This window comes from Pristiophorus japonicus, chromosome 18 (assembly GCF_044704955.1).
Source record: "Pristiophorus japonicus isolate sPriJap1 chromosome 18, sPriJap1.hap1, whole genome shotgun sequence".
Classification (NCBI taxonomy): Eukaryota; Metazoa; Chordata; class Chondrichthyes; family Pristiophoridae; genus Pristiophorus; species Pristiophorus japonicus.
This window is the reverse complement of record NC_091994.1, coordinates 6,796,232-6,819,557: the sequence shown is the minus strand read 5'-3', so window position 1 is coordinate 6,819,557 and position 23,326 is coordinate 6,796,232. Positions and strand designations below refer to the sequence as shown.

Below are 23,326 nucleotides of genomic sequence, written 5' to 3'. Positions count from 1 at the left end.
CCTACCCTGGGAGTGTTTGATGGGGACAATGTTGAGGGAACTTTACTCTGTATCTAACCCCGTGCTGTACCTGCCCTGAGAGTGTTTGAGAGACAGTGTAGAGTGAGCTTTACTCTGTATCTAACCCGTGCTATACCTGCCCTGGGAGTGTTTGTTGGGACTGTGTAGAGGGAGCTTTACTCTGTATCTAACCCCGTGCTGTACCTACCCTGGGAGTGTTTGATGGGACAGTGTAGAGGGAGCTTTACTCAGTATCTCACCCCGTGCTGTACCTGCCCTGGGAGTGTTTGATGGGACAGTGTAGAGGGAGCTTTACTCTGTATCTAACCTGTGCTGTACCTGCCCTGGGAATGTTTGATGGACAGTGTAGAGGGAGCTTTACTCTGCATCTAACCCCGTGCTGTACCTGCCCTGGGAGTGTTTGATGGGACAGTGTAGAGGGAGCTTTACTCTGTATCTAACCCATACTTTACCTGCCCTGGGTCTGTTTGATGGGACAGTGTAGAGGGAGATTTACTCTGTATCTAACCCGTGCTGTACCTGCCCTGGGAGTGTTTGATGGGACAGTGTAGAGGGAGCTTTACTCTGTATCTAACCCGTGCTGTACCTGCCCTGGGAGTGTTTGATGGGACAGTGTAGAGAGAGCTTTACTCTGTATCGAACCCCGTGCTGTACCTGCCCTGGGAGTGTTTGAGGGACAGTGTAGAGTGAGCTTTACTCTGTATCTAACCCGTGCTGTACCTGCCCTGGGAGTGTTTGATGGGACAGTGTAGAGGGAGCTTTACTCTGTATCTAACCCCCTGTACCTGCCCTGGGAGTGTTTGATGGGACAGTGTAGAGGGAGCTTTACTCTGTATCTAACCCATGCTGTACCTGCCCTGGGAGTGTTTGATGGGGCAGTGTAGAGAGAGCTTTACTCTGTATCTAACCCCCTGTACCTGCCCTGGGAGTGTTTGATGGGACAGTGTAGAGGGAGCTTTACTCTGTATCTAACCCATGCTGTACCTGCCCTGGGAGTGTTTGATGGGACAGTGTAGAGGGAGCTTTACTCTGTATCTAACCCCGTGCTGTACCTGCCCTGGGAGTGTTTGATGGGACAGTGTAGAGGGAGCTTTACTCTGTATCTAACCCCATGTACCTGCCCTGGGAGTGTTTGATGGGACAGTGTAGAGGGAGCTTTACTCTGTATCTAACCCCCTGTACCTGCCCTGGGAGTGTTTGATGGGACAGTGTAGAGAGAGCTTTACTCTGTATCTACCCCCGTGCTGTACCTGCTCTGGGAGTGTTTGATGGGACAGTGTAGAGGGAGCTTTACTCTGTATCTAACCCCGTGCTGTACCTGCCCTCAACAGGAGAATGCAAATAAAATATGTTTTAAAGTCTTATTTGGTGAAAGCAGTGGCAGTTAAAAATCAATACTTAAACTTAACAAAGGATTGACATTCAATTTATTTTCAATCTTGAAAACCTTCAGACCGGTTTAAGTAAAGCTGAGGCGGTCGAGTTTTGGGCTGGTGGAACTTGTGAAAGGAAATTAAATACTTTGAATAAGCGACTTAGAATGAAGAGTTAATTATTAATTCGATCAGCGGTGAAGAGGGGCCAAGCTTTGTTTTACTTTGAAGGACCTTTTAAAATTTTACATCCGCTGACTCACTCCAACACTCCTGAAAGGAAAGCTCAACGTTTCCGCCTCAAAGCAAAGTTAAATATTCTCTCTGCTGTTTAATTGCCGCTGTCTATCTTTCCTAATGAGATTTTAAATGTCAGAATTTATAGATTTTATTTCCAGGGTTGGTGGGTGGAGGGGTAAGCGAGACGATTCTTTTTGTGCTGGCTGTTATACTTGCTCGGAGAGTTCGAAGTCCACCGACTCCATGTTGAGGCCGATACCTCCCCCCCTCCCGTTTTCTTCGTCTGCTAATTCTCTCGGGCTTTTTACTAAAGGAAGACTTGCATTTATATAGCACCTGCCACGACCATGGGCCATCCCAAAGTGCTTCACAGCCAATGAAGTATTTTTCGAAGTGCAGTCACTTGTTGTAATGTGGGAAACGCCGCAGCCAGATTTATGCACAGCAAGCTCCCACAAACAGCAATGTGATAATGACCAGATAATCTGTTTTTGTTATGTTGATTGAGGGATAAATATTGGCCCCAGGACACCGGGGGATAAATCCCCTGCTCTTCTCCGAAATAGTGCCGTGGGATCTTTTACATCCACCTGAGAGAGCAGACGGGGTCCCAGTTTAACATCTCATCCGAAAGACGGCACCTCCGACAGTGCAGCACTCCCTTGGTACTGCACTGGAATATCGGCCTAGGTTTATGTGCTGAAGTCCCTGGAGTGGGACTGGAACCCACAGGCTTCAGATTTGGAGGACACAGGACTGACACTCTAATCTGCTTACAGGTTTTAAGTCATTCACCTTCCCTGTTTATATATGCGCAGAGCAGGGAAGAACAACCCCTTCGTTGTCAAAGTCGAGACGGGAAAGACTCTGCTGCCCTCTGGTGCCCCCTGCTGGGCACCCAACAGGCGCAGTTGCTCTGGCCGAGCCCTGTGTTCGGGATCGAGGTCATCCGAAGGCCCCAAGGACCCTCCTGGTCAGCAGAACCGGGGGACCTTCTTGTTGTGGGGCTCCACCTGGTGGTCGACTGATGTAATAACAGTAAAAGATCACGTGGCAATGTCATGTGATCACAGTTCTGTTGGGAGCCATCTTGTGGTGTATGTGCGTGTGTGGTGGTGCCTAAAGATATCACACTTCTGGTAGCTGCTGGCCGAACACGAGGGGGAAAGCGTGATGGCAGGGCTGGGGTTTCCCCTTCCTACCTCATCGGTAACCCGGTCTGCCTCCTGCACCCCCAGTCCTCCCCGCTGAGATGGTGGAGGTGGAGGCCAGGTTTTCATCACCATTTCCTCAGTGGGTACAGCACGGGGTTAGATACAGAGTAAAGCTCCCTCTACGCTGTCCCATCAAACACTCCCAGGGCAGGTACAGCATAGGGTTAGATACAGAGTAAAGCTCCCTCTACAGTGTCCCATCAAACACTCCCAGGGCAGGTATAGCACGGGGTTAGATACAGAGTAAAGCTCCCTCTACAGTGTCCCATCAAACACTCCCAGGGCAGGTATAGCACGGGGTTAGATACAGAGTAAAGCTCCCTCTACAGTGTCCCATCAAACACTCCCAGGACAGGTACAGCACGGGGTTAGATACAGAGTAAAGCTCCCTCTACAGTGTCCCATCAAACACTCCCAGGGCAGGTATAGCACGGGGTTAGATACAGAGTAAAGCTCCCTCTACACTGTCCCATCAAACACTCCCAGGGCAGGTACAGCATAGGGTTAGATACAGAGTAAAGCTCCCTCTACAGTGTCCCATCAAACACTCCCAGGGCAGGTATAACACGGGGTTAGATACAGAGTAAAGCTCCCTCTACACTGTCCCATCAAACACTCCCAGGGCAGGTACAGCACGGGGTTAGATACAGAGTAAAGCTCCCTCTACACTGTCCCATCAAACACTCCCAGGGCAGATACAGCACGGGTTAGATACAGAGTAAAGCTCCCTCTACACTGTCCCATCAAACACTCCCAGGGCAGGTACAGCACGGGTTAGATACAGAGTAAAGCTCCCTCTACACTGTCCCATCAAACACTCCCAGGGCAGGTACAGCACGGGGTTAGATACAGAGTAAAGTTCCCTCTACACTGTCCCATCAAACACTCCCAGGGCAGGTACAGCACGGGTTAGATACAGAGTAAAGCTCCCTCTACACTGTCCCATCAAACACTCCCAGGGCAGGTACAGCACGGGGTTAGATACAGAGTAAAGTTCCCTCTACACTGTCCCATCAAACACTCCCAGGGCAGGTACAGCACGGGGTTAGGTACAGAGTAAAGCTCCCTCTACACTGTCCCATCAAACACTCCCAGGGCAGGTACAGCACGGGGTTAGATACAGAGTAAAGTTCCCTCTACACTGTCCCATCAAACACTCCCAGGGCAGGTACAGCACGGGTTAGATACAGAGTAAAGCTCCCTCTACACTGTCCCATCAAACACTCCCAGGGCAGGTACAGCACGGGGTTAGATACAGAGTAAAGTTCCCTCTACACTGTCCCATCAAACACTCCCAGGGCAGGTACAGCACGGGGTTAGATACAGAGTAAAGCTCCCACTATACTGTCCCCGTCAAACACTCCCAGGCCAAAGACGTTCTGAAATCCGGAAATACCCGGAATCCCGGAACGGCCTCGGTTTCCGGATTTCAGGCGTCACGCCTGTATTCCCCAACAAGTCAGAGGAAGCGGAGCGGTGGTGAGAGTCACGATGGAGCTTGCTGATCAATAAGCTCCGAGAGTCCCTCCTGCAATCTCTCCACCCCTTTTTCCCTCTCTCTCCTCCTTTAAGACTCTCCTTACAACCTACCTCTTTGGCCAAGCTCTCGGTCACCTGTCCTAATGGGCCTGAAACGCCAGTCGGTTGACTTCTTTCAGACGAACGCCTCCGACCGGGGAACTTTTACAAAAGTCCTGCAGGCGCCCTGGATTCCGGTGGGGAGGCCATCTTTTCCCGCGCTGCGGAGCATGCTCTCGTCCTCCAGGTTCCCACGGAGACGTTGCAGTCATGTGTGACTGCTCAGCCAATCAGGAACTGCATTCTCATTAATAGCAATGGGAATCCGTATCTCCCAGTTCTTATTGGTATTAATGGGAAGGAAAAAAACAAACTCACTAAACACAACATAAAAAATAAAAAACACACCTCACATATTTAACATGAATTTAAATTAAAGTTAATAAATGTGTTCGAAAAAATATATATTTTTCCGATTTTATATAACGTTTTGTAATTATTGGGCAGATTTTTTTAACATAAACATGTGTTTTTAAATGTTATTTTTATATGATTTTTATATCTTTTAAAACTCTTACGTTGGTAACAGTAGGCTATGTGCCTGCTTTTACCAGGCACAAGAGGTTTAAGGACATTAGCAGGGCAAGAGATGAGCAAACACCACAATCTCAACCGAGCCTGCTCCCCGAGATGCGTTGGATCTCTCGAGCCAGAGCTTGACACATCGGCAAAGCCAGCTTTTAGCACATGCGCATTGCGCGCCGAAAACCAGCTTTTGCGATGCCTTCCCCGGTCCATACACACTCCGTACACACTCCGTACAGACCTCGTACACACTCCGTGTACAGACCTCATACACACCCCGTACAGATCCCGTACACACTCCGTACACACCCCGTACACACTCCGTACACACTCCGTACAGATCCCGTACACACCCCGTACACACCCCGTACACACTCCGTACAGATCCCGTACACACTCCGTACACACCCCGTACACACTCCGTACAATCCCGTACACACTCCGTACACACCCCGTACACACCCCGTACACACTCCGTACACACTCCGTACACACTCCGTACAGATCCCGTACACACTCCATACATACCCCGTACACACCCCGTACACACTCCGTACACACCCCGTACACACTCCGTACAGACCTCGTACACACTCCGTACACACCCCGTACACACCCCGTACATACTCCGTACAGACCCCGTACATACTCCGTACACACTCCGTACACACCCCGTGCACACCCCGTACACACCACGTACACACCCCGTACAGACCCCGTACACACTCCATACACACTCCGTACACACCCCGTACACACTCCGTACACACCCCGTACACACTCCGTACAGACCTCGTACACACTCCGTACACACTCCGTACACACCCCGTACAGACTCCGTACACACCCTGTACACACCCCGTACATACTCCGTACACACTCCGTACACACCCCGTGCACACCCCGTACATACCCCGTACATACTCCGTACAGACCCCGTACACACTCCGTACAGACCCCGTACATACCCCGTACAGACCCCGTACATACTCCGTACATACTCCGTACAGACCCCGTACATACTCCGTACACACTCCGTACAGACCCCGTACATACACCGTACACACTCCGTACAGACCCCGTACATATTCCGTACACACCCCGTACATACTCCGTACACACTCCGTACAGACCCCGTACATACACCGTACACACTCCGTACAGACCCCGTACATATTCCGTACACACTCCGTACAGACCCCGTACACACTCACACTCACAGGATTTCAGGCCTAATATCTCCTTATGTGTCTCAGTGTCAAATTTTAACTGTGGGACACTTTATTGCAACAACAACAACGTGTATTTATATAGCGCCTTTGACGTAGTGAAACATCCCAAGGCACTTCACAGGAGTATTATAAGAATTAAAAAATTACAGTTATGGCGCTATATAAATACAAGTGTTGCTGTTGCTAGAGAGACACGCTTGGAGCTGTCGTGTTTCTGTGCCAGGAGGTCTAGGTACGGAGTCTTTGTGCCTAGACTTTATTGGAGGGAACGATACTCACAGTCAACACCCTCTGAGTGAAGACATTTCTCCTCATCTCAGTCCTAAATGGCCGATCCCTTATCCTGAAACTGTGACCCCTGGTTCTAGACTCCCCAGCCCAGGGAAAACATCCTCCCTGCATCTACCCTGTCGAGCCCCTGTGAGAATGTTGTCCAACATCAGACTTTAGTCTAACATCAGCTCAGCATTCCAGAGACTGGGTCTTGTAATGTACGCACCTGTGAGTATGCTCAGAGGCTTGTGGAGCATTGTGAGTGGCTTAGCCAGTCACGTGATGTTGGCAAGACTCAATAAAACCCCAGCCCGTTGGGTCTAGGTCATCCACGATGAGGTATGCAGTGGGCGAACTGGTAATGTGTAGTGTGATTGTTAAACCTTTGTTAATTAGCTAACTAATTCTTAACAGCAATGTGTTGCTATGAATATTCTTAAGCAAAGAACCCTTGCAGCAATACATTGCAGTCCTCATAACAAAAGTTGCCCTTACATGTACAGGAAAGGTAAACATATGAACGCAGTTAGACTTAGGGTGGGATGGGTTGGCGGGGGCCGGGGTTACAATTCTCAGTGAGTGCGGAGCGAGGAGGGCATTGGAAAAACCAAGTTTGGACAAAAGTATAGCTGAGGATTTCAGCAGTGATGGGTGTAAGGAGTGGTCAGAGGTGGGTACTGAGTCACAGGTACAAGTCCCAATAATAATCGCTGTTGTAACACATTGTTCTTCCTGACTCTTCATGACAGAGAGAGAATCGGTCCACCAAGGATGGCTTCAAGCCCAATGCTATAGGACAAAGTTTTACTGCTGTGGCACCTCATCACCTTCTTTTGTTATTAAGTTGTTCATGGGATGTGGGCGTCGCTGGCAAGGCTGGCATTCATTGTCCATCCCTAATTGTCCTTGAGAAGGAGGTGATGGTCCCCCCTTCTTCAACCGCTGCGGCCCGTGTGGTGAAGGTGTTGTTGGGGAGGGCGTTCCAGGATTTCTGGTGAAGGAACGGCCGATATATTTCCATATCTGGATGGTGTGTGACTGGGCGGGGAACTTGGAGGTGGTGGTGTTCCCATGCGCCTGCTGCCCTTCTCCTTCCAGGCGGTAGAGGTCATAAGAACATAAAAATTAGGAACAGGAGTAGGCCATCTAGCCCCTCGAGCCTCCTCCGCCATTCAACAAGATCATGGCTGATCTGGCCGTGGACTCAGCTCCACTTACCCGCCCGCTCCCCGTAACCCTTAATTCCCTTATTGGTTAAAAATCTATCTTATCTGTGATTTGAATATTTCAATGAGCTAGCCTCAACTGCTTCCTTGGGCAGAGAATTCCACAGATTCACAACCCTCTGGGAGAAGAAATTCCTTCTCAACTCGGTTTTAAATTGGCTCCCCCGAATTTTGAGGCTGTGTCCCCTAGTTCTAGTCTCTCCGACCAGTGGAAACAACCTCTCTGCCTCTCTCTTGTCTATCCCTTTCATTTATTTTCATTTGTCCATAAGATCACCCCTCATCCTTCTGAACTCCAACGAGTAAAGACCCAGTCTACTCAATCTATCATCATAAGGTAACCCCCTCATCTCCGGAATCAGCCTAGTGAATCGTCTCTGTACCCCCTCCAAAGCTAGTATATCCTTCCTTAAGTAAGGTCGCGGGTTTGGGAGGTGCTGCCGAAGAAGCCTTGGCGAGTTGCTGCAGTGCATCTTGTAGATGGTACACACCGCAGCCAGGGGGCGCCGGTGGTGGAGGGAGTGAGTGTTGAAGGTGGTGGATGGGGGGCCGATCAAGCGGCTGCTTTGTCCTGGATGGTGTCGAGCTTCTTGAGTGTTGTTGGAGCTGCACCATCCAGGCAAGTGGAGAGTGTTCCATCACACTCCTGACTTGTGCCTTGTAGATGGGGGAAAGGGGTTGTCTTATGAAAAAAGGTTGAGCAGGTTGGGCCTATATTCATTGGAATTTAGAAGAATGAGAGGTGATCGTATTGAAACATATAAGATTCTGAGGGGGCTGGACAGGGTAGATGCAGAGAGGCTGTTTCCCCTCATGGGGGAATCTAGAACTAGGGGGCATAGTTTCAGAATAAGGGGCCGCCCATTTAGAATGGAAATGAGGAGATATTTCTTCTCTCAGAGGGTCGTGAATCTTTGGAATTCTCTGCCCCAGAGAGCTGTGGAGGCTGGGTCATTTGAATATATTTACGGTGGAGATAGACAGATTTCTGAACGATAAGGGAGTCAAGGGTTATGGGGAGTGGGCAGGGAAGTGGAACTGAGGCCAAGATCAGATCAGCCATGATCTTATTGAATGGCGGAGCAGGCTCGAGGGGCCGAATGGCCTACACCTGCTCCTATTTCTTACGTTCTGAGGCTTTGGGGAGTCAGGAGGTGAGGCACCCACTGCAGAATACCCAGCCTCTGACCTACTCGAGGAGCCATGGCATTTATAAGAACATGTTGGGGGTATGATTAAGAAGTTTGCAGATGACACTAAAATAGGCTGTGTGGTTGATAATGAAGAAGAAAGCTGTAGACTGCAGGAAGATATCAATGTACTGGTCAGGTGGACGGGACAGTGGCAAATGGAATTCAATCCAGATAAGTGTGAGGTAATGCATTTGGGGAGGTCTAAGGGAATACACATTAAATGGTAGGACACTGAGAAGTGTAGAGGAACAGAGGGACCTGGGAGTGCAGGTCCACAGATCCCTGAAGGTAGCGGGCCAGGTGGATAAGGTGGTTAAGAAGGCATACGGAATACTTGCCTTTATTAATCGAGGCATAGAATACAAGAGCAGGGAGGTTATGCTTGAACTGTATAAAACACTAGTTGGGCCGCAGCTGGAGTACTGCGTGCAGTTCTGGTCACCACATTACAGGAAAGATGTGATTGCACTGGCGAGGGTACAGAGGAGATTTACAAGAATGTTGCCTGGACTGGAGAATTTTGGCTATGAGGAAAGATTGGAGATGCTGGGTCTGTTTTCTTTAGAACAGAGGAGGCTGAGGGGAGACTTGATTGAGGTGTATAAAATTATGAGGAGTCTGGATAGAGTGGATAGGAAGGGCCTGTTTCCCTTGGCAGAGGGGTCAACAACCAGAGGACATAGATTTAAAGGAATTGGGGGGGGGGAGGTTTAGAGGAGATATGAGGAGAAATTTCTTCACCCAGAGGGTGGTGGGGGTCTGGAACTCACTGCCTGAAAGGGTGGTAGAGGCAGAAACCCTCACCACATTTAAAATGTACTTGGATGTGCTCCTGAAGTAACCCATAAGGCTAAGGACCAAGGTCCTGAATTTGATGCAAGCTAAGTTCTGCCCGAGTCCCACCCGAAGGACCGCTGACATCCTGCCGGTACTTTGGGCGGGAGTTTCGTGGAAAAGTCCTGCAAAGACCCTGGCGGCAAAAAAGCAAATTACGCCCTGAATCTGGGCGGCAGCAGGCGGGAACTCCCAATCTCGGCGGCAAATGCGATCCTCGGCAAAGTACGGCCGAGGATTGAGTCGGGCCCAGGGGAGGTGGGGAATGGATCAAAAATAAAACATTTCCCCCCCCAAAAAACCTCCAGAGGACCCATCCACCTGAATCGCTGGGAAAAAAATTAAAGAAAAGAAGTTTACTAACCTTTTTTTGCAGGTCTTCCTACTTACCGTTGAGGTTAGACCTGTCTCCATGTGGCGGTCCTTCCCCCCCCACCCCCGGCTCCCGCCCAGAGCAATCTGGCAGCTCGCCGGTCGTTCACTTACGTGCGTTGCACGCCCAGCGGGCGGTCCCCGGCGGTCTTCCCTCCCCGCCGGCGGGGGGCCTCCACCAAACTCGCTCGGAGGGGAGACCGCCCAGAAAGCTCGGCGACAGAGGAGTGGTGAGTCCACCCATGTTCGGGGGGGCCCCCAAGAGCTGGGAAGTGGGATCGGGCCGGATAGCTCTTGGCCGGCCGGCGCGGATACAGCGAGCCTCCTTCCGGCGGCGTGAATTTCTCTCACTCTGTCGCTTGACTTCTTCCCTTCTTTCTGCCCCACCAGCGGTCCAGCGGGGAAGGATCGCGCCCGCCCAAGCCAGCCCCGGGGACCTCTCGCTGTCCGGCGGGGACCACCTGAACGGGGGCAACGTATCAGGACTCATTGCCCTGCTGCTCAGGGCGGAGCCCTACCCAACCTCCCGCTTCGGCGGCCAGTGCGCCCAGTACAACCTCATGAGCATTGACAACATCTGCGAGCTGGCAGCCCGGCTGCTCTTCAGTGCGGTGGAGTGGGCACGCAACATCCCCTTCTTCCACGAGCTGCAGATCTCCGACCAGGTGGCCCTGCTGCGGCTGAGCTGGAGCGAGCTGTTCGTGCTCAACGCGGCCCAGTCCTCCCTCCCGCTGCACATGGCCCCGCTCCTGGCCGCCGCCGGACTCCACTCCGCCCAGATGTCCGCCGACCGGGTGGTCAGCTTCATGGACCAGATCCGGGTCTTCCAGGACCAGGTGGAGAAGCTCAAGGTCCTACAGGTCGACTCTGCTGAATACAGTTGCCTGAAGGCCATTGCCCTCTACACACCAGGTTAGTGTGGCCAGGCTGGGCCCGAACGGACTTTTTCTGTGTTGTATATCCTGTGGGGGTTTTTTTTTTTTTATTCGTTCCTGGGATCACTGGCACAGGCAGCATTTATTGCCTGTCCCTAATTGCCCTCGAGAAGGTGGTGGTGGTGAGCCGCCATTTCAGAGGGCAGTTAAGAGTCAACCCACATTGCTGTGTGGGTCTGGAGTCACATGTAGGCCCAGACCGGGTAAGGACGGCAGATTTCCTTCCCTAAAGGGCACTAGTGAACCAGATGGGTTTCTCGGTAGTTGGGTCACCATGACTGACACTAGCTTTTTATTTAATTAACTGAATTTAAAATCCCCAGCTGCCGTGGTGGGATTTGAAGTCACGTCTCCGGGTAACTAGGCTTCTGGATTACTCATCCAGTAACATAAATCAGTATGCTACCGTACCACGGTGTGTAGTATCAGTGTGGGGCCCTTGTGTTGCGGTGTGACATTTACGGTGCTGGACCGCGTTCGATCGCATCGCGTCCACCGCTGTCAGTCGTGGCTCAGCGGGCAGCACCCTCGCCTCGGAGTCAGAAGGTCGTGGGGGTCAAGTCCCACTCCGGGGATTTGAGCACAAAAATCTGGGCTGACTCTCCAGTGCAGTGCTGAGGGAGCGCCGCACTGTCGGAGGGGTCATCTTTCGGATGATGCGTTAACATAAGAACATAACAGAAGAATTAGGAGCAGGAGTCGGCCATTCGGCCCCTCGAACCTGCTCCGCCATTCAATAAGATCACGGCTGATCTTCTACCTCAACTCCACTTTCCCGCCCGATCTCCATATCCCTTAATTCCTCTGGAGTCTAAAAATTTAGCGATCTCAGCCTTGAATATACTCAAAGACTGAGCCTCCACAGCCCTCTGGGGCAGAGAATTCCAAAGATTCACCACCCTCTGAGTGAAGAAATTCCTCCTCATCTCAGTCCTAAATGGCTGACCCCTTATCCTGAGACTGTGACCCCTGGTTCTAGACTCCCCAGCCCGGGGGGGAAACAACCTCTCAGCATCTACCCTATCAATCCCCCTCAGAATCTTGTATGTTGCACTGAGATCACCTCTCACTCCTCCATACTTCAGAGAGTATCGGCCTAATCTACTCAATCTCTCCTCATAGGCAACGGTCTCATCCCAGGAATCAATCTAGTGAACATTAAACCGAGGCCCCGTCTGCTCTCTCAGGTGGATGTAAAAGATCCCACGGCACTATTTCGAAGAAGAGCAGGGGAGTTATCCAATATTTATCCCTCAATCAACATCTCTAAAACAGATTATCCGGTCATTATCACATTGCTGTTTGAGGGAGCTTGCTGTGTGCAAATTGGCTGCCACGTTTCCTACATTACAACAGTGACTACACTTTAAAAAAAGCACTTCATTGGCTGTGAAGCGCTTTGGGACATCGGGATAGTCGCTATATAAATGCAAGTCTTTCTTTTCTTTTCAAGTGGGAATTTACTTTAATAATCTGGAGAGCTGGCACCATGGGAGAAATAAGTGACCACGAAAGCTGCCAGATTGTCATTTAAAACCCAACTGATTCACTAATGTCATCGCTACCTGGCCTGGCTGATATGTGACTCCAGTCCATGGGTTGCCAACCCTCCTGGATTGCCCTGGAGTCTCCAGGAACGAAAGACTTTTCTCTGGGCCACAGCTGTGAGCAAGACCCATAGCGGAGAACACTCATAGGGCTGTTAAAGAGAACTGTGGAGGTTTTGTAAAAAATATTCTTTAAAAGCTTTTGTTTATTAGTTATAAAAATATCGGACAGGGCAAAGAAAAGGTTGTTTCGCTGCCAGGATAGGAATTGGGTAATGAATATTCTAACTCGCTTTCCGATTGGACATTGGAATGGGGAGAACATAAGAACATAAGAATTAGGAACAGGAGTAGGCCATCTAGCCCCTCGAGCCTGCTCCACCATTCAACAAGATCACGGCTGATCTGGCCATGGACTCAGCTCCACTTATCCGCCCGCTCCCCGTAACCCTTAATTCCCTTATTGGAGGGCGGCGGGGGGGGCACCACGAGGATGGACATGTTGGTCAACCAATGGCTGGAGGGCAGAGATGTGGCAGGCAGGAGGTCATGTGATGAAAGCTCCAGGAATATGTCCGACCAGAGTTGGCAACCCGACTCCAGGAGCAGCTGACTCTTGATACCCTCTGAAGTATCGTGGTCGTTGTGACGACCATGGCTAAAGGAATCGAAGGCCATCACCAATTCCGCAGGGCAACCATGGCTGTGTAATAAATGCTGGCCTAGTCAGCATCGTCCACATCCTGAGAGGAAATAATCAACAAATAAACGTGTGACCCATAGAGCGGGATGTCACTCAATAATTCATTTTCAGGAACCACAGTTCCAAGCTACAACCTGCATCTTTAATGTAGAAAAATATCCTGAGGCGTCTGACAGAGGTGCACCCAAAAGAAACTCGATGCTGAGCCGAAGAAGGATATATTGCTTGTGGGGTAGTTAAAGAGTTGGGTTTCAAGGAGGGTGGAGAGGCAGAGGGGTTCAGGGAAGGGATTTCAGAGCATGGGGTCAAAGTGGCTGATGACACGGCCGCCAATGGAGGGGGATAAAGAGAGTGGGGCAAGCACCAGAGGCCAGCGTCAGAGGAACGCAGAGTTAGTTGGGGTGGGGGGGACAGAAGATTGTAGGGTTCAAGGAGGTTACAGACATGAGAGGGTGTGGGGCCATGAAGTGTTTTAAACTTGAAAGAAAGACTTGCATTTATACAGTGTCTTTCACGACCTCGCAAAGCGCTTTACAGCCAATGAAGTTCTTTTAAAATGTAGTCACTGTTGTAATCACGCACAGCAGTAGGAACGAGATGTTGATTGAGGGATAACTATTGGCCCCAGGACACCGGGGATAACTCCCCTGCTCCTCTTGGAAATAGTGCCATGGGATCTTTTACATTCACCTGAGAAAGCAGACGGGGCCTCAGTTTAACGTCTCATCCAAACGACAGCACCTCCGACAGTGCAGCGCTCCCTCAGCACTGCACCGGGATGTTAGCTTAGAATTATGCGTTCTAGTCTCTGGAATGGGACTTGAACCCACAATCTTCTGACTCAGAGGCGAGAGTGCTACCCACTGAGCCACAGTTGACACATCCATTCTAAATATCGCACGGCCTGATTTCAAGGCACTAATCTTTTGCTTCTCATACCGATTCTGGGCACTACATAAGAACATAAGAACATAAGAAATAGGAGTAGGCGTAGGCCATACAGCCCCTTGAGCCTGCTCCGCCATTCAATAACATCATCGCTGATCTGATCATGGACTCAGGTCCATTTCCCTGCCCACTCCCCATAACCCCTCATTCCCTTATCGGTTAAGAAACTGTCTATATCTGTCTTACATTTATTCAATGTCCCAGCTTCCACAGCTCTCTGAGGCAGCGAATTCCACAGATTTACAACCCTCTGAGAGAAGAAATTTCTCCTCATCTCAGTTTTAAATGGGCAATCCCTTATTCTAACATCATGCCCCCTAGTTCTAGTCTCCCCCATCAGTGGAAACATCCTCTCTGCATCCACCTTGTCAAGCCCCCTCATAATCTTATACGTTTCGATAAGATCGCCTCTCATTCTTCTGAATTCCAATGAGTAGAGGCCCAACCTACTCAACCTTTCCTCATAAGTCAACCCCCTCATCTCCGGAATCAACCTAGTGAACCTTCTCTGAACTGCCTCCAAAGCAAGTATATCCTTTCGTAAATATGGAAAGCAAAACTGCACGCAGTATTCCAGGTGTGGCCTCACCAATACCCTGTATAGCTGTAGCAAGACTTCCCTGCTTTTATACTCCATTCCCTGTGCAATAAAGGCCAAGATACCATTGGCCTTCCTGATCACTTGCTGTACCTGCATACTATCCTTTTGTGTTTCATGCACAAGTACCCCCAGGTCCCACTGTACTGCAGCACTTTGCAATTTTTCTTTATTTAAATAATAACTTGCTCTTTGATTTTTTTTCTGCCAAAGTGCATGATCTCACACTTCCCAACATTATACTCCATCTGCCAAATTTTTGCCCACTCACTTAGCCTGTCTATGTCCTTTTGCAGATTATTTGTGTCCTCCTCACACATTGCTTTTCCTCCCATCTTTGTATCATCAGCAAACTTGGCTACGTTACACTCAGTCCCTTCTTCCAAGTCGTTAATATAGATTGTAAATAGTTGGGGCCCCAGCACTGATCCCTGCGGCCCCACTAGTTACTGATTTCCAACCCGAGAATGAACCATTTATCCGACTCTCTGTTTTCTGTTACTTCGGCAATCCTCTATCCATGCCAATATATTACCCCCAACCTCGTGAACTTTTACCTTGTGCAGTAACCTTTTTTGTGGCACCTTGTCAAATGTCTTCTGGAAGTCCAAATGCACCACATCCACTGGTTCCCCTTTATCCACCTTGTTCGTACGTGCTCTGGTCTCTGGAGTGGGACTTGAACCCACAACCTTCTGACTCAGAGGCGAGGGTGCTGCCCACTGAGCCACGGCTGACACATGAATGCGTTAGAGTATTCATTCTAAATATCGCACGGCCTGATTCCAAGGCACTAATCTTTTGCTTCTCGAACTGATTCTGGGTATCCCGCAGCAACAGATGGCCACTATTTGGCACTTGGTGCCGGACAGTGTTTGAAGGCGTGGGCAGGCTGGCCAGGGAGAACGGGGGCAGGAGCGCCCCGGCACACACTGGGATGCCGCTGGATGCAGGGCCGATTGCCACACTGCCCCACTGGCGCGTGCTGTGAGAGCCGTCCCGTGGCACTGCGCCTGTTTGGGCGAACACGTTCAGCGCGCGTGTTTGAAGAGTCCCGCGGGGGCTCCGATCGAGTATCTGGGGGGGCGACGGCACAGGGCAGAATGGGCTCGAGCGGTGGGGAGCGCTCATTGCAAAGTGAGCGGGAGTGGTGGTCTCTGTGAGCAGGTGGGGCCCGGCTTGTGAGAATAATTCGGCAGAACCGAACCCGTCTCGGATTTACAAAGCGGAGCGGGCTTTGAAATGAGCTCTGGCTGCCTCCGGTCGCGGACCCCCTGCAAAGTCTCTACAGACTCCCGGGGTCCGCGGAGACCTGTTTCCCTTGGCAGAGGGGTCAACAACCAGGGGACATAGATTTAAAGTAATTGGGGGGAGGTTAAGAGGAGATATGGGGGGACATTTCTTCACCCAGAGGGTGGTGGGGGCCTGAAAGAGTGGTAGAGGCAGAAACCCCACCATATTTAAAAAGTACTTGGATGTGCACTTGAAGTGTCGTAACCTGCAGGGCTACGGACCGAGAGCTGGAAAGTGGGATTAGGCTGGATAGCTCTTGGTTGGCCGGCGCGGACACAATGAGCTGAAATGGCCTCCGTCAGTGCTGTAAATTTCTATGATTCTATGAGAAACACCGTGTTAACACAGTCCAGAGAGGCAATTGGGTGCAATATCAGAAATGGCCTCTCCTCACAGGGCACAGTGGGTGAGAAGCAGTAGGTGGCCAAACCTTGCAGGGTGGTTTATTTTTCAATTCAATTAGCCAATCCCGAGGCACAGAGAACAGGGTCAGAGGTGAAGACCTCTTTGCCCAAGATACTGGTCACCTGTCCTAATATCTCGGTGACAAATCCTAAGAACATAAGAAATAGGAGCAGGAGTAGGCTATACGGCCCCTCGAGCCTGCTCCGCCATTCAATAAGATCATGGCTGATCTGATCATGGACTCAGCTCCACTTCCCTGCCCGGTCCCCATAACCCTTATCGCTCAAAAATCTGTCCATCTCCACCTTAAATATATTCAATGGTCCAGCCTCCACAGCTCTCCGGGGCAGAGAATTCCACAGATTCACGACCCTCTGAGAAGAAATTCCTCCTCATCTCAGTTATAAATGGGCGACCCCTTTTTCTGACTATGTCCCCTAGTTTTAGTTTCCCCCATGAGCGGAAATATCCTCTCTGCATCCACCTTGCCGAACCCCCTCATTATCTTATATGTTTCGATAAGATCACCTCTCATTCTTCTGAACTCCAATGTGTATAGGCCCAACCTGCTCAACCTATCTTCATAAGTCAACCCCCTCATCTCTGGAATCAACTGAGTGAACCTTCTGTTTGATAATCGCTCCTGTGAAGCGCCCTGGGACGTTTTACTGCATTAAAGGCGCTAAATGCAAGTTGTACTCGATGTCTTCTGCTCCTTGTCCAGTTGGAAGTCAATCAGTCTGCAGAAATCTGGTGTGGAAGACAGACAGTGGGCAGCAACTCCCTTCCGAAAGAGTAGCGTTGTCTGGTCTGAGATCTGCTAGTCACATCGCCCAGTGAAGTTCGCCTGCCAACAAGGGCGTTCTTTGTTATTTATGTTGCAAGGAACATTCTGGAATTGCCTGTAAACTGTATTATGCCCGTTCGTGTATCACCTGTGAAAAGACACAGTTTGTTCATTTACAATTGGCTTTGTCTCACTAGAGTGTGCATCAGTCCATCGACCAGAAGGTAGGAGATGTGAGATTGCAGTATCTAGATCACACAATGAGGGGTTCATAGTAATGCCCTCTCGGGTCACACTATCACTTGACTCGATATTGGGCGGCGAAGGTAACCACCTGGTCATAAGGGACATGGGGTCCACTTGTGGTGGAATCCAGTGACACCTACCCCAAGCTGATATCTGATACAGAACCGACATTTATAACGCCAGTTAAATGGGCCAACAGTTTCATTAGCTGAAGAAGAATTGAAGATAGAAAGACTTGCATTTCTATAGCGCCTTTCATGACCCAAGGACTGCCCAAAGCGCTTTACAGCCAATAATGTACTTTTTCAAGTGTAGTCACTGTTGTAATGTCGAAAACCTGGCAGCCAATTTGTGCACAGAATGGTCCCAATTAAGAAAAATGCAATAATTGATAAGATAATCTGCTTTAATGATGTTTGTTCAGGGATAAATATTGACCAGGACAACCTCCCCTGCTCTTCTTCAAATGGTTCCAAGGGATCTTTTACAACCTCCTTAGAGAGCAATCAGGGCCTCGGTTTACCTCCAACAGCACAACACTTTGTCAGCAGAGCACTAGCGTTTCAATCTAGAATTATGTGCTCAAAGTTTCCAGAGTGGGACTTGAACTCACGACCTTCAGACTGAGGGAACGAGAGAGAGTTCTACCCACTGAGCCATGGCTGACATGTAAACATGCAGTCATTCTAAATAACACACAACGTGCTTTCAAAGCACTAATCTTTGGTTCCTCTCTCTATATAAATGTAAGATAGTCACCAATAAATCCAATGGGGAATTCAGGAGAAACTTCTTTACCCAGAGAGTGGTGAGAATGTGGAACTCGCTGCCACAGGGAAGGGTTGAGACGAATAGTGTCGATGCATTTAAGGGGAAGCTGGATAAACACATGAGGGAGAAAGGAATAGAGGGATATGGTGATGGGGTGAGATGGAGAGGGGGTGGGAGGAGGCTGGTATGGAGCATAAACAAAGCATGGACCTGCTGGTGATGCAGTAAATTGTTCTGAACTCTAACGTATCTCTTTCCCCACCAGATGCCTCGGGTCTCTCGGAGCCCGCCCACATCGAGAACCTGCAGGAGAAGGTCCAGGAATCCCTGGCAGAGTACGTGCGCTCCCAATACCCTCCGCAGCCCCAACGCTTCGGGAAACTCCTGCTGCGGCTGCCTGCTCTCCGAGCTGTACCAGCCTCCCTCATCGGACAGCTCTTCTTCATGAGGCTGGTGGGGAAGACCCCCATCGAGACCCTAATCAGAGACATGCTTCTGTCGGGAGGTTCCTTCAACTGGCCCTACATGCCAACCCAGTGACCAGCCTGCGTCGCGCCACACAGACTCCGCCCGCTTCGATACCCGCACTGGGCGCTGCCAAGGGTGCCCACTTTGGCACGGATGAGATTAATGGGATCACTCGATTTCAGGCACTAACTGGATCCCGGGATGCAGTATTTAAATTAGTACAGACGTGGGTTTTTTTTTTAAATGTTTGACTCAGCTGTAATTTAAGAACATTTCGTAAGACGGAAACAGCTTCTGTTCTCGACCAATGCGGTGTTGCAGTCGGGTGGGATTGAGGGCTGGGGAGAGGGTGGAAGTCAAGCCAAGCGCTCCTCCTCTAGTGACCTCACTAGAAGACGCACGGATTTAGTTGGGCAGAAAGTGGGCTGCATTGGTCGAACAGTCTGCCAACACTCACCACCTTGTCTCACACGTCAAGACTGGCCGAGTGAGTGATGTATTGTGTGTCACTGAATACCAATCAACATAGCTCAACATGGGACATCCTCGTCAGGAGAGATGGAAGGAAAACCGAGAGGGAAATTTGAAAAAATAATCTCATTTAATGAGTTTGATTTAATGAATGGGAAATCGCATGTTCATTAGGATCTCACGATGAACAGGCTTCAGATGTATTGTACTGGAATGTGCAATGTTTAACTGTGTGGCATTGCTGTGCCTATGTACCCAACAAGCTGAGTTTTAGGAGCAGTATTGGAAGCGGACTGTCTTCGTAGAACGGTTACAGCACGGAAGGCCATTCGGCCCGTCGAGCCCGTGCCGGCTCTCTGCAAGACCGCTTCAGCCAGTCCCACTCCCCTGCCCTTTCCCCATCGTCCTGCAAATTTTTTCCTTCAGGTACTTATCCAATTCTCTTTTGAAAGCCACGATTGAGTCTGCCTCCAGCACTCTTTCAGGCAGTGCCCAGGCACCGACACCTGGGAGTCCCTGGCCAAAGATCGCCCTAAGTGGAGGAAATGCATCCAGGAGGGCGCTGAGCACCTCGAGTCTCGTCACCGAGAGCATGCAGAAAACAAGCGCAGGCAGCGGAAGGAGCGTGCGGCAAACCAGTCCCACCCACCCCTTCCCTCAATGACTGTCCCACCTGTGACAGAGTCTGTAATTCCTGTATTGGACTGTACAGCCATCTGAGAACTCACTTTTGGAGTGGAAGCAAGTCTTCCTCGATTTCGAGGGACTGCCTATGATGAGGATGATTCTGGCAGCACATTCCAGATCCCAACCACTCGCTGCGTAAAAAAAGTGTCGCCTTTGGTTCTTTTGCCAATCGCCTTAAATCTGTGTCCTCTGGTTCCCGACCCTTCCCCCAATGGGAACAGTTTCTCTCTCTCTACTCTGTCCAGAACCCCTCATGATTCGTGTTCTGGCCGTTTCATCTGCCAAACACTCCGAGCTCACATGTTACAGCCCTCCCTGGATCGTCCCAGTGGTGCTCTCCGACCTTCCAGTCCTTGAGGAGCGCTTCACGAGGACACAAGGATTTCACTCGCAGAGGGTTATTAGAACAAGAAAACACTTTACCACAAGGGACAGGGATTGTAGCATCATTTAAAAATAAATCAGAGAAGCATTCGAAAATCAAATTTAAAAATATGCAAGGGTACAGGGGAAAAAGCGGTGAAATGGAATTAATTTCAGAGCTTGCACAGATGTGGCTGGATAAATGGCTTCGTGTCTTTTTCATAATTCTGATCATCTTCATAGGTAGTCCCCCCCGGACTTGAGGAAGACTTGTTTCCACACTAAAATGAGTCCCAAGGTGATTGATGAGACCAATGCAGGCCAGGTCCCGAACTTCATTTTAAAGGGTGGAAGATGCCTGAGCGTGAATTGTTTTAGCGTGGGGTGGCCATTGCAGACCAGTCACCACACGGGCTTGACCGAGCTAGGCCTTGGTCCAATGGCAAGGGAGATTGCGCCTGGGTCTAGCACACACACACACACACACACACGCACACATGTTCCTACTGACCCCCTCCCTGTCTTCCTCAGGTCCTCCCTCTCTGGTTTTCAGCGACTGACTCTCCCTCAACTCACATCCTTTCTCGAGCTCAGCAGTTGCAGGGCACAGCGTCTCCCAACACAAAATCTAGCCTTGATATTGTACAGTAGCTTCATATTCGTTGGCAATTGGATTCCTGTGAGTGTATCTTTTAACTGTACTTTCTAGTTTGTGTGACATAGCTCCTGATCTGCTGGATATCATGTTGCAATAAAATATTTTGAGTCTTTTTATTTTCGTAATTTTATTGGACAGGGGCGGCTGGGTGGGGGGAGGGAGGGGTGGAGAGGGAATGAGTTTTTTGTGATGTCTGCAGATAACAGCCGTCAACGGGAAATAGTTTCCACGATCCCAACATGGAGTACGGGAGGTTCAGAAGGACGACCGTGTAGGGAGCGGCCATTGGACATACAGCTTTTGCCAACGACGCACCATCGCCATGAGCAACATTAGGGGCGAGGTACCTTTGGATTGGGATACATTCATCATAGGCAGTCCCTCGTATCGAGGATGACTTGTTCCACGCCATAAAAGGATGCGTTCACAGGTGTTTCAATGAAGGACCTAATATTCCGGATCCCGAACTACATCCTGAAGGGTGGAAGATGCCTGTGCGTGGATTTTTTTTAACGTGGGGTGACCGTTGCACACCAGCCACCACTCGGGCTTGACAGAGCGAGGTCTTGGTCCAGCGGCAAGGGTTAACCAGGATGACTGGAGACCAGCTCTGCTGCACGGACCCAGTGTGCGCACATATCGCAGTGTGGGCTGGGCCCGTGCTGCCCCTGGGCCCTCGCCTCTTCTGGGCCCCGAATGCACGCCTCTCCCAGGCCCCAATCACCTCGCTCCACGATCACTCGCCGCTCCTTCGCCCCGACCTCGACGTTCCTGCTGTACCTGCCCGTGCTCCAATCAGCGACCTGGATTTTGGTGACGTCCAATCCAGTTGCTCTCCTGCTGATTGAATGCAATTTTGGTGGAGCGGTATATGTGGCCTCCTCCCACCCACTGCCACTAAGGGTGTGGAGTGCGCTGGCTGGCACACAGCGGCTCAGGGACCGAGGGGGAGGCGCACGGGTTGTCGTGTGCAGCACTGGAGGTCCTGGTGGAGGAGGGTGAGGAGTGACGGCAGTTCCGACCTGTGAGGACCATCAGCAGCAGGAGGAGCAACGTAGAGTGTACCATTTCAAGGCACAGCGTGTGCTGGGATACATTAGGAGTGGGATGTCGCTCCCTCTGAACCAATTCCGAATAATATACCTTAGTCTCAACCTGCGACGAGCAAGCTCCCTGCCCCTGCCTCAGCTCATCCGCTGCTGAAACCCTCATCCAGGCCTTTGTGACCTCTAGACATGACTATTCCAATGCACTCCTGGCCACTCTCCCACGTTCTACCTTGTGTAAACTTGAGCTCATCCAAAACTCGGCTGACTGTGTCCTAACTCGCACCAAGTCCCGCTCACCCATCACCCCCTGTGCTCGCTGACCTACAGGTGGCGCCCGGTTAAGCAATGCCTCGATTTCAAAATTCTCATCCTTGTTTTCCAATCCCTCCATGACCTCGACCCTCCCTATCTCTGTAATCTCCTCCAGCCCCTCAACCCCTCCAAGGTGTCTGCACTTCTCAAATTCTTCCCTGTTGAATGTCCCTGATTATAATCGCACCACCATCGGCGGCCGTGTCTTCTGTTGCCTGGGCCCCAAGCTCTGGAACTCCCTCCCTAAACCTCTCCGCCTCTCTCTCCTCCTTTAAGAAGCTCTTTAAAACCTGCCTCTTTTGCCACCTGCGCTAATATCTCCTGATGTAGTTCGGTGTCAAATGTTTTGCCTTATAATAATCCCGTAAAGCGCCTTGGGACATTTCATTACGTGAAAGGTGCTATATAAATAAATGTGGTTGTTGTTGTTGTTGCAGTAAGATATTTCCACTTCCCGCGCCGATTGCCCATGTGACTCTCTAAAGGGACTCCATCTTTGGAGGATGCGCAACTGGTGGTGGACCAGTATGCCTCCTGTTTCAGGTTAAATTCCAAAGTGTAACGGACCAGACTGGCATAGAGCGGACGGCAGTCTCGAAACCCAGAGTCTATAAAAACCTCCATCGCCTCTTTTCAGCCGAGCAAAGCCGAGAGAGCCAGTCCTGAGTGCGTGGCCAACAACCAAACCTCTGTGTCAGCACTGCGAGTACAATAATAGATCTGAAGGCACGGGAGCAAGACATGGAGGTTGTTTCCTTGTGGCCAGAACTAAACAGGTGAGTGTGAGTGTGAGTATCAGTGTCATCATCATAGGCAGTCCCTCGAAATCGAGGAAAATTTGCTTCCACTCTTAGAATGAGTCCTTAGGTGGCTGAACAGTCCAATATGAGAACCACAGTCCCTGTCACAGGTGGGAAGGAAAGTGGTTGAAGGAAAGGGAGGGTGGGACTGGTTTGCCGCACGCTCCTTCCGCTGCCTGCGCTTGGTTTCTGCATGCTCTCGGC

General features: G+C 50.4%; 1 protein-coding gene across 1 annotated transcript in view; it reads left to right on the top strand.

Annotated features, from left to right (window-relative positions):
- Positions 1-19,132, top strand: part of LOC139229130 (nuclear receptor subfamily 2 group F member 6-like) — a 29,744-nt gene extending 10,612 nt beyond the window's left edge. The window contains exons 2-3 of the mRNA XM_070860794.1: positions 10,472-10,993; positions 18,580-19,132. Coding sequence (XP_070716895.1) covers positions 10,472-10,993; positions 18,580-18,854 — 797 coding nt within the window. The 3' untranslated portion in view covers positions 18,855-19,132. The remainder of the gene's footprint in view (positions 1-10,471; positions 10,994-18,579) is intronic.
- The last annotated feature ends 4,194 nt before the right edge of the window (positions 19,133-23,326 follow it).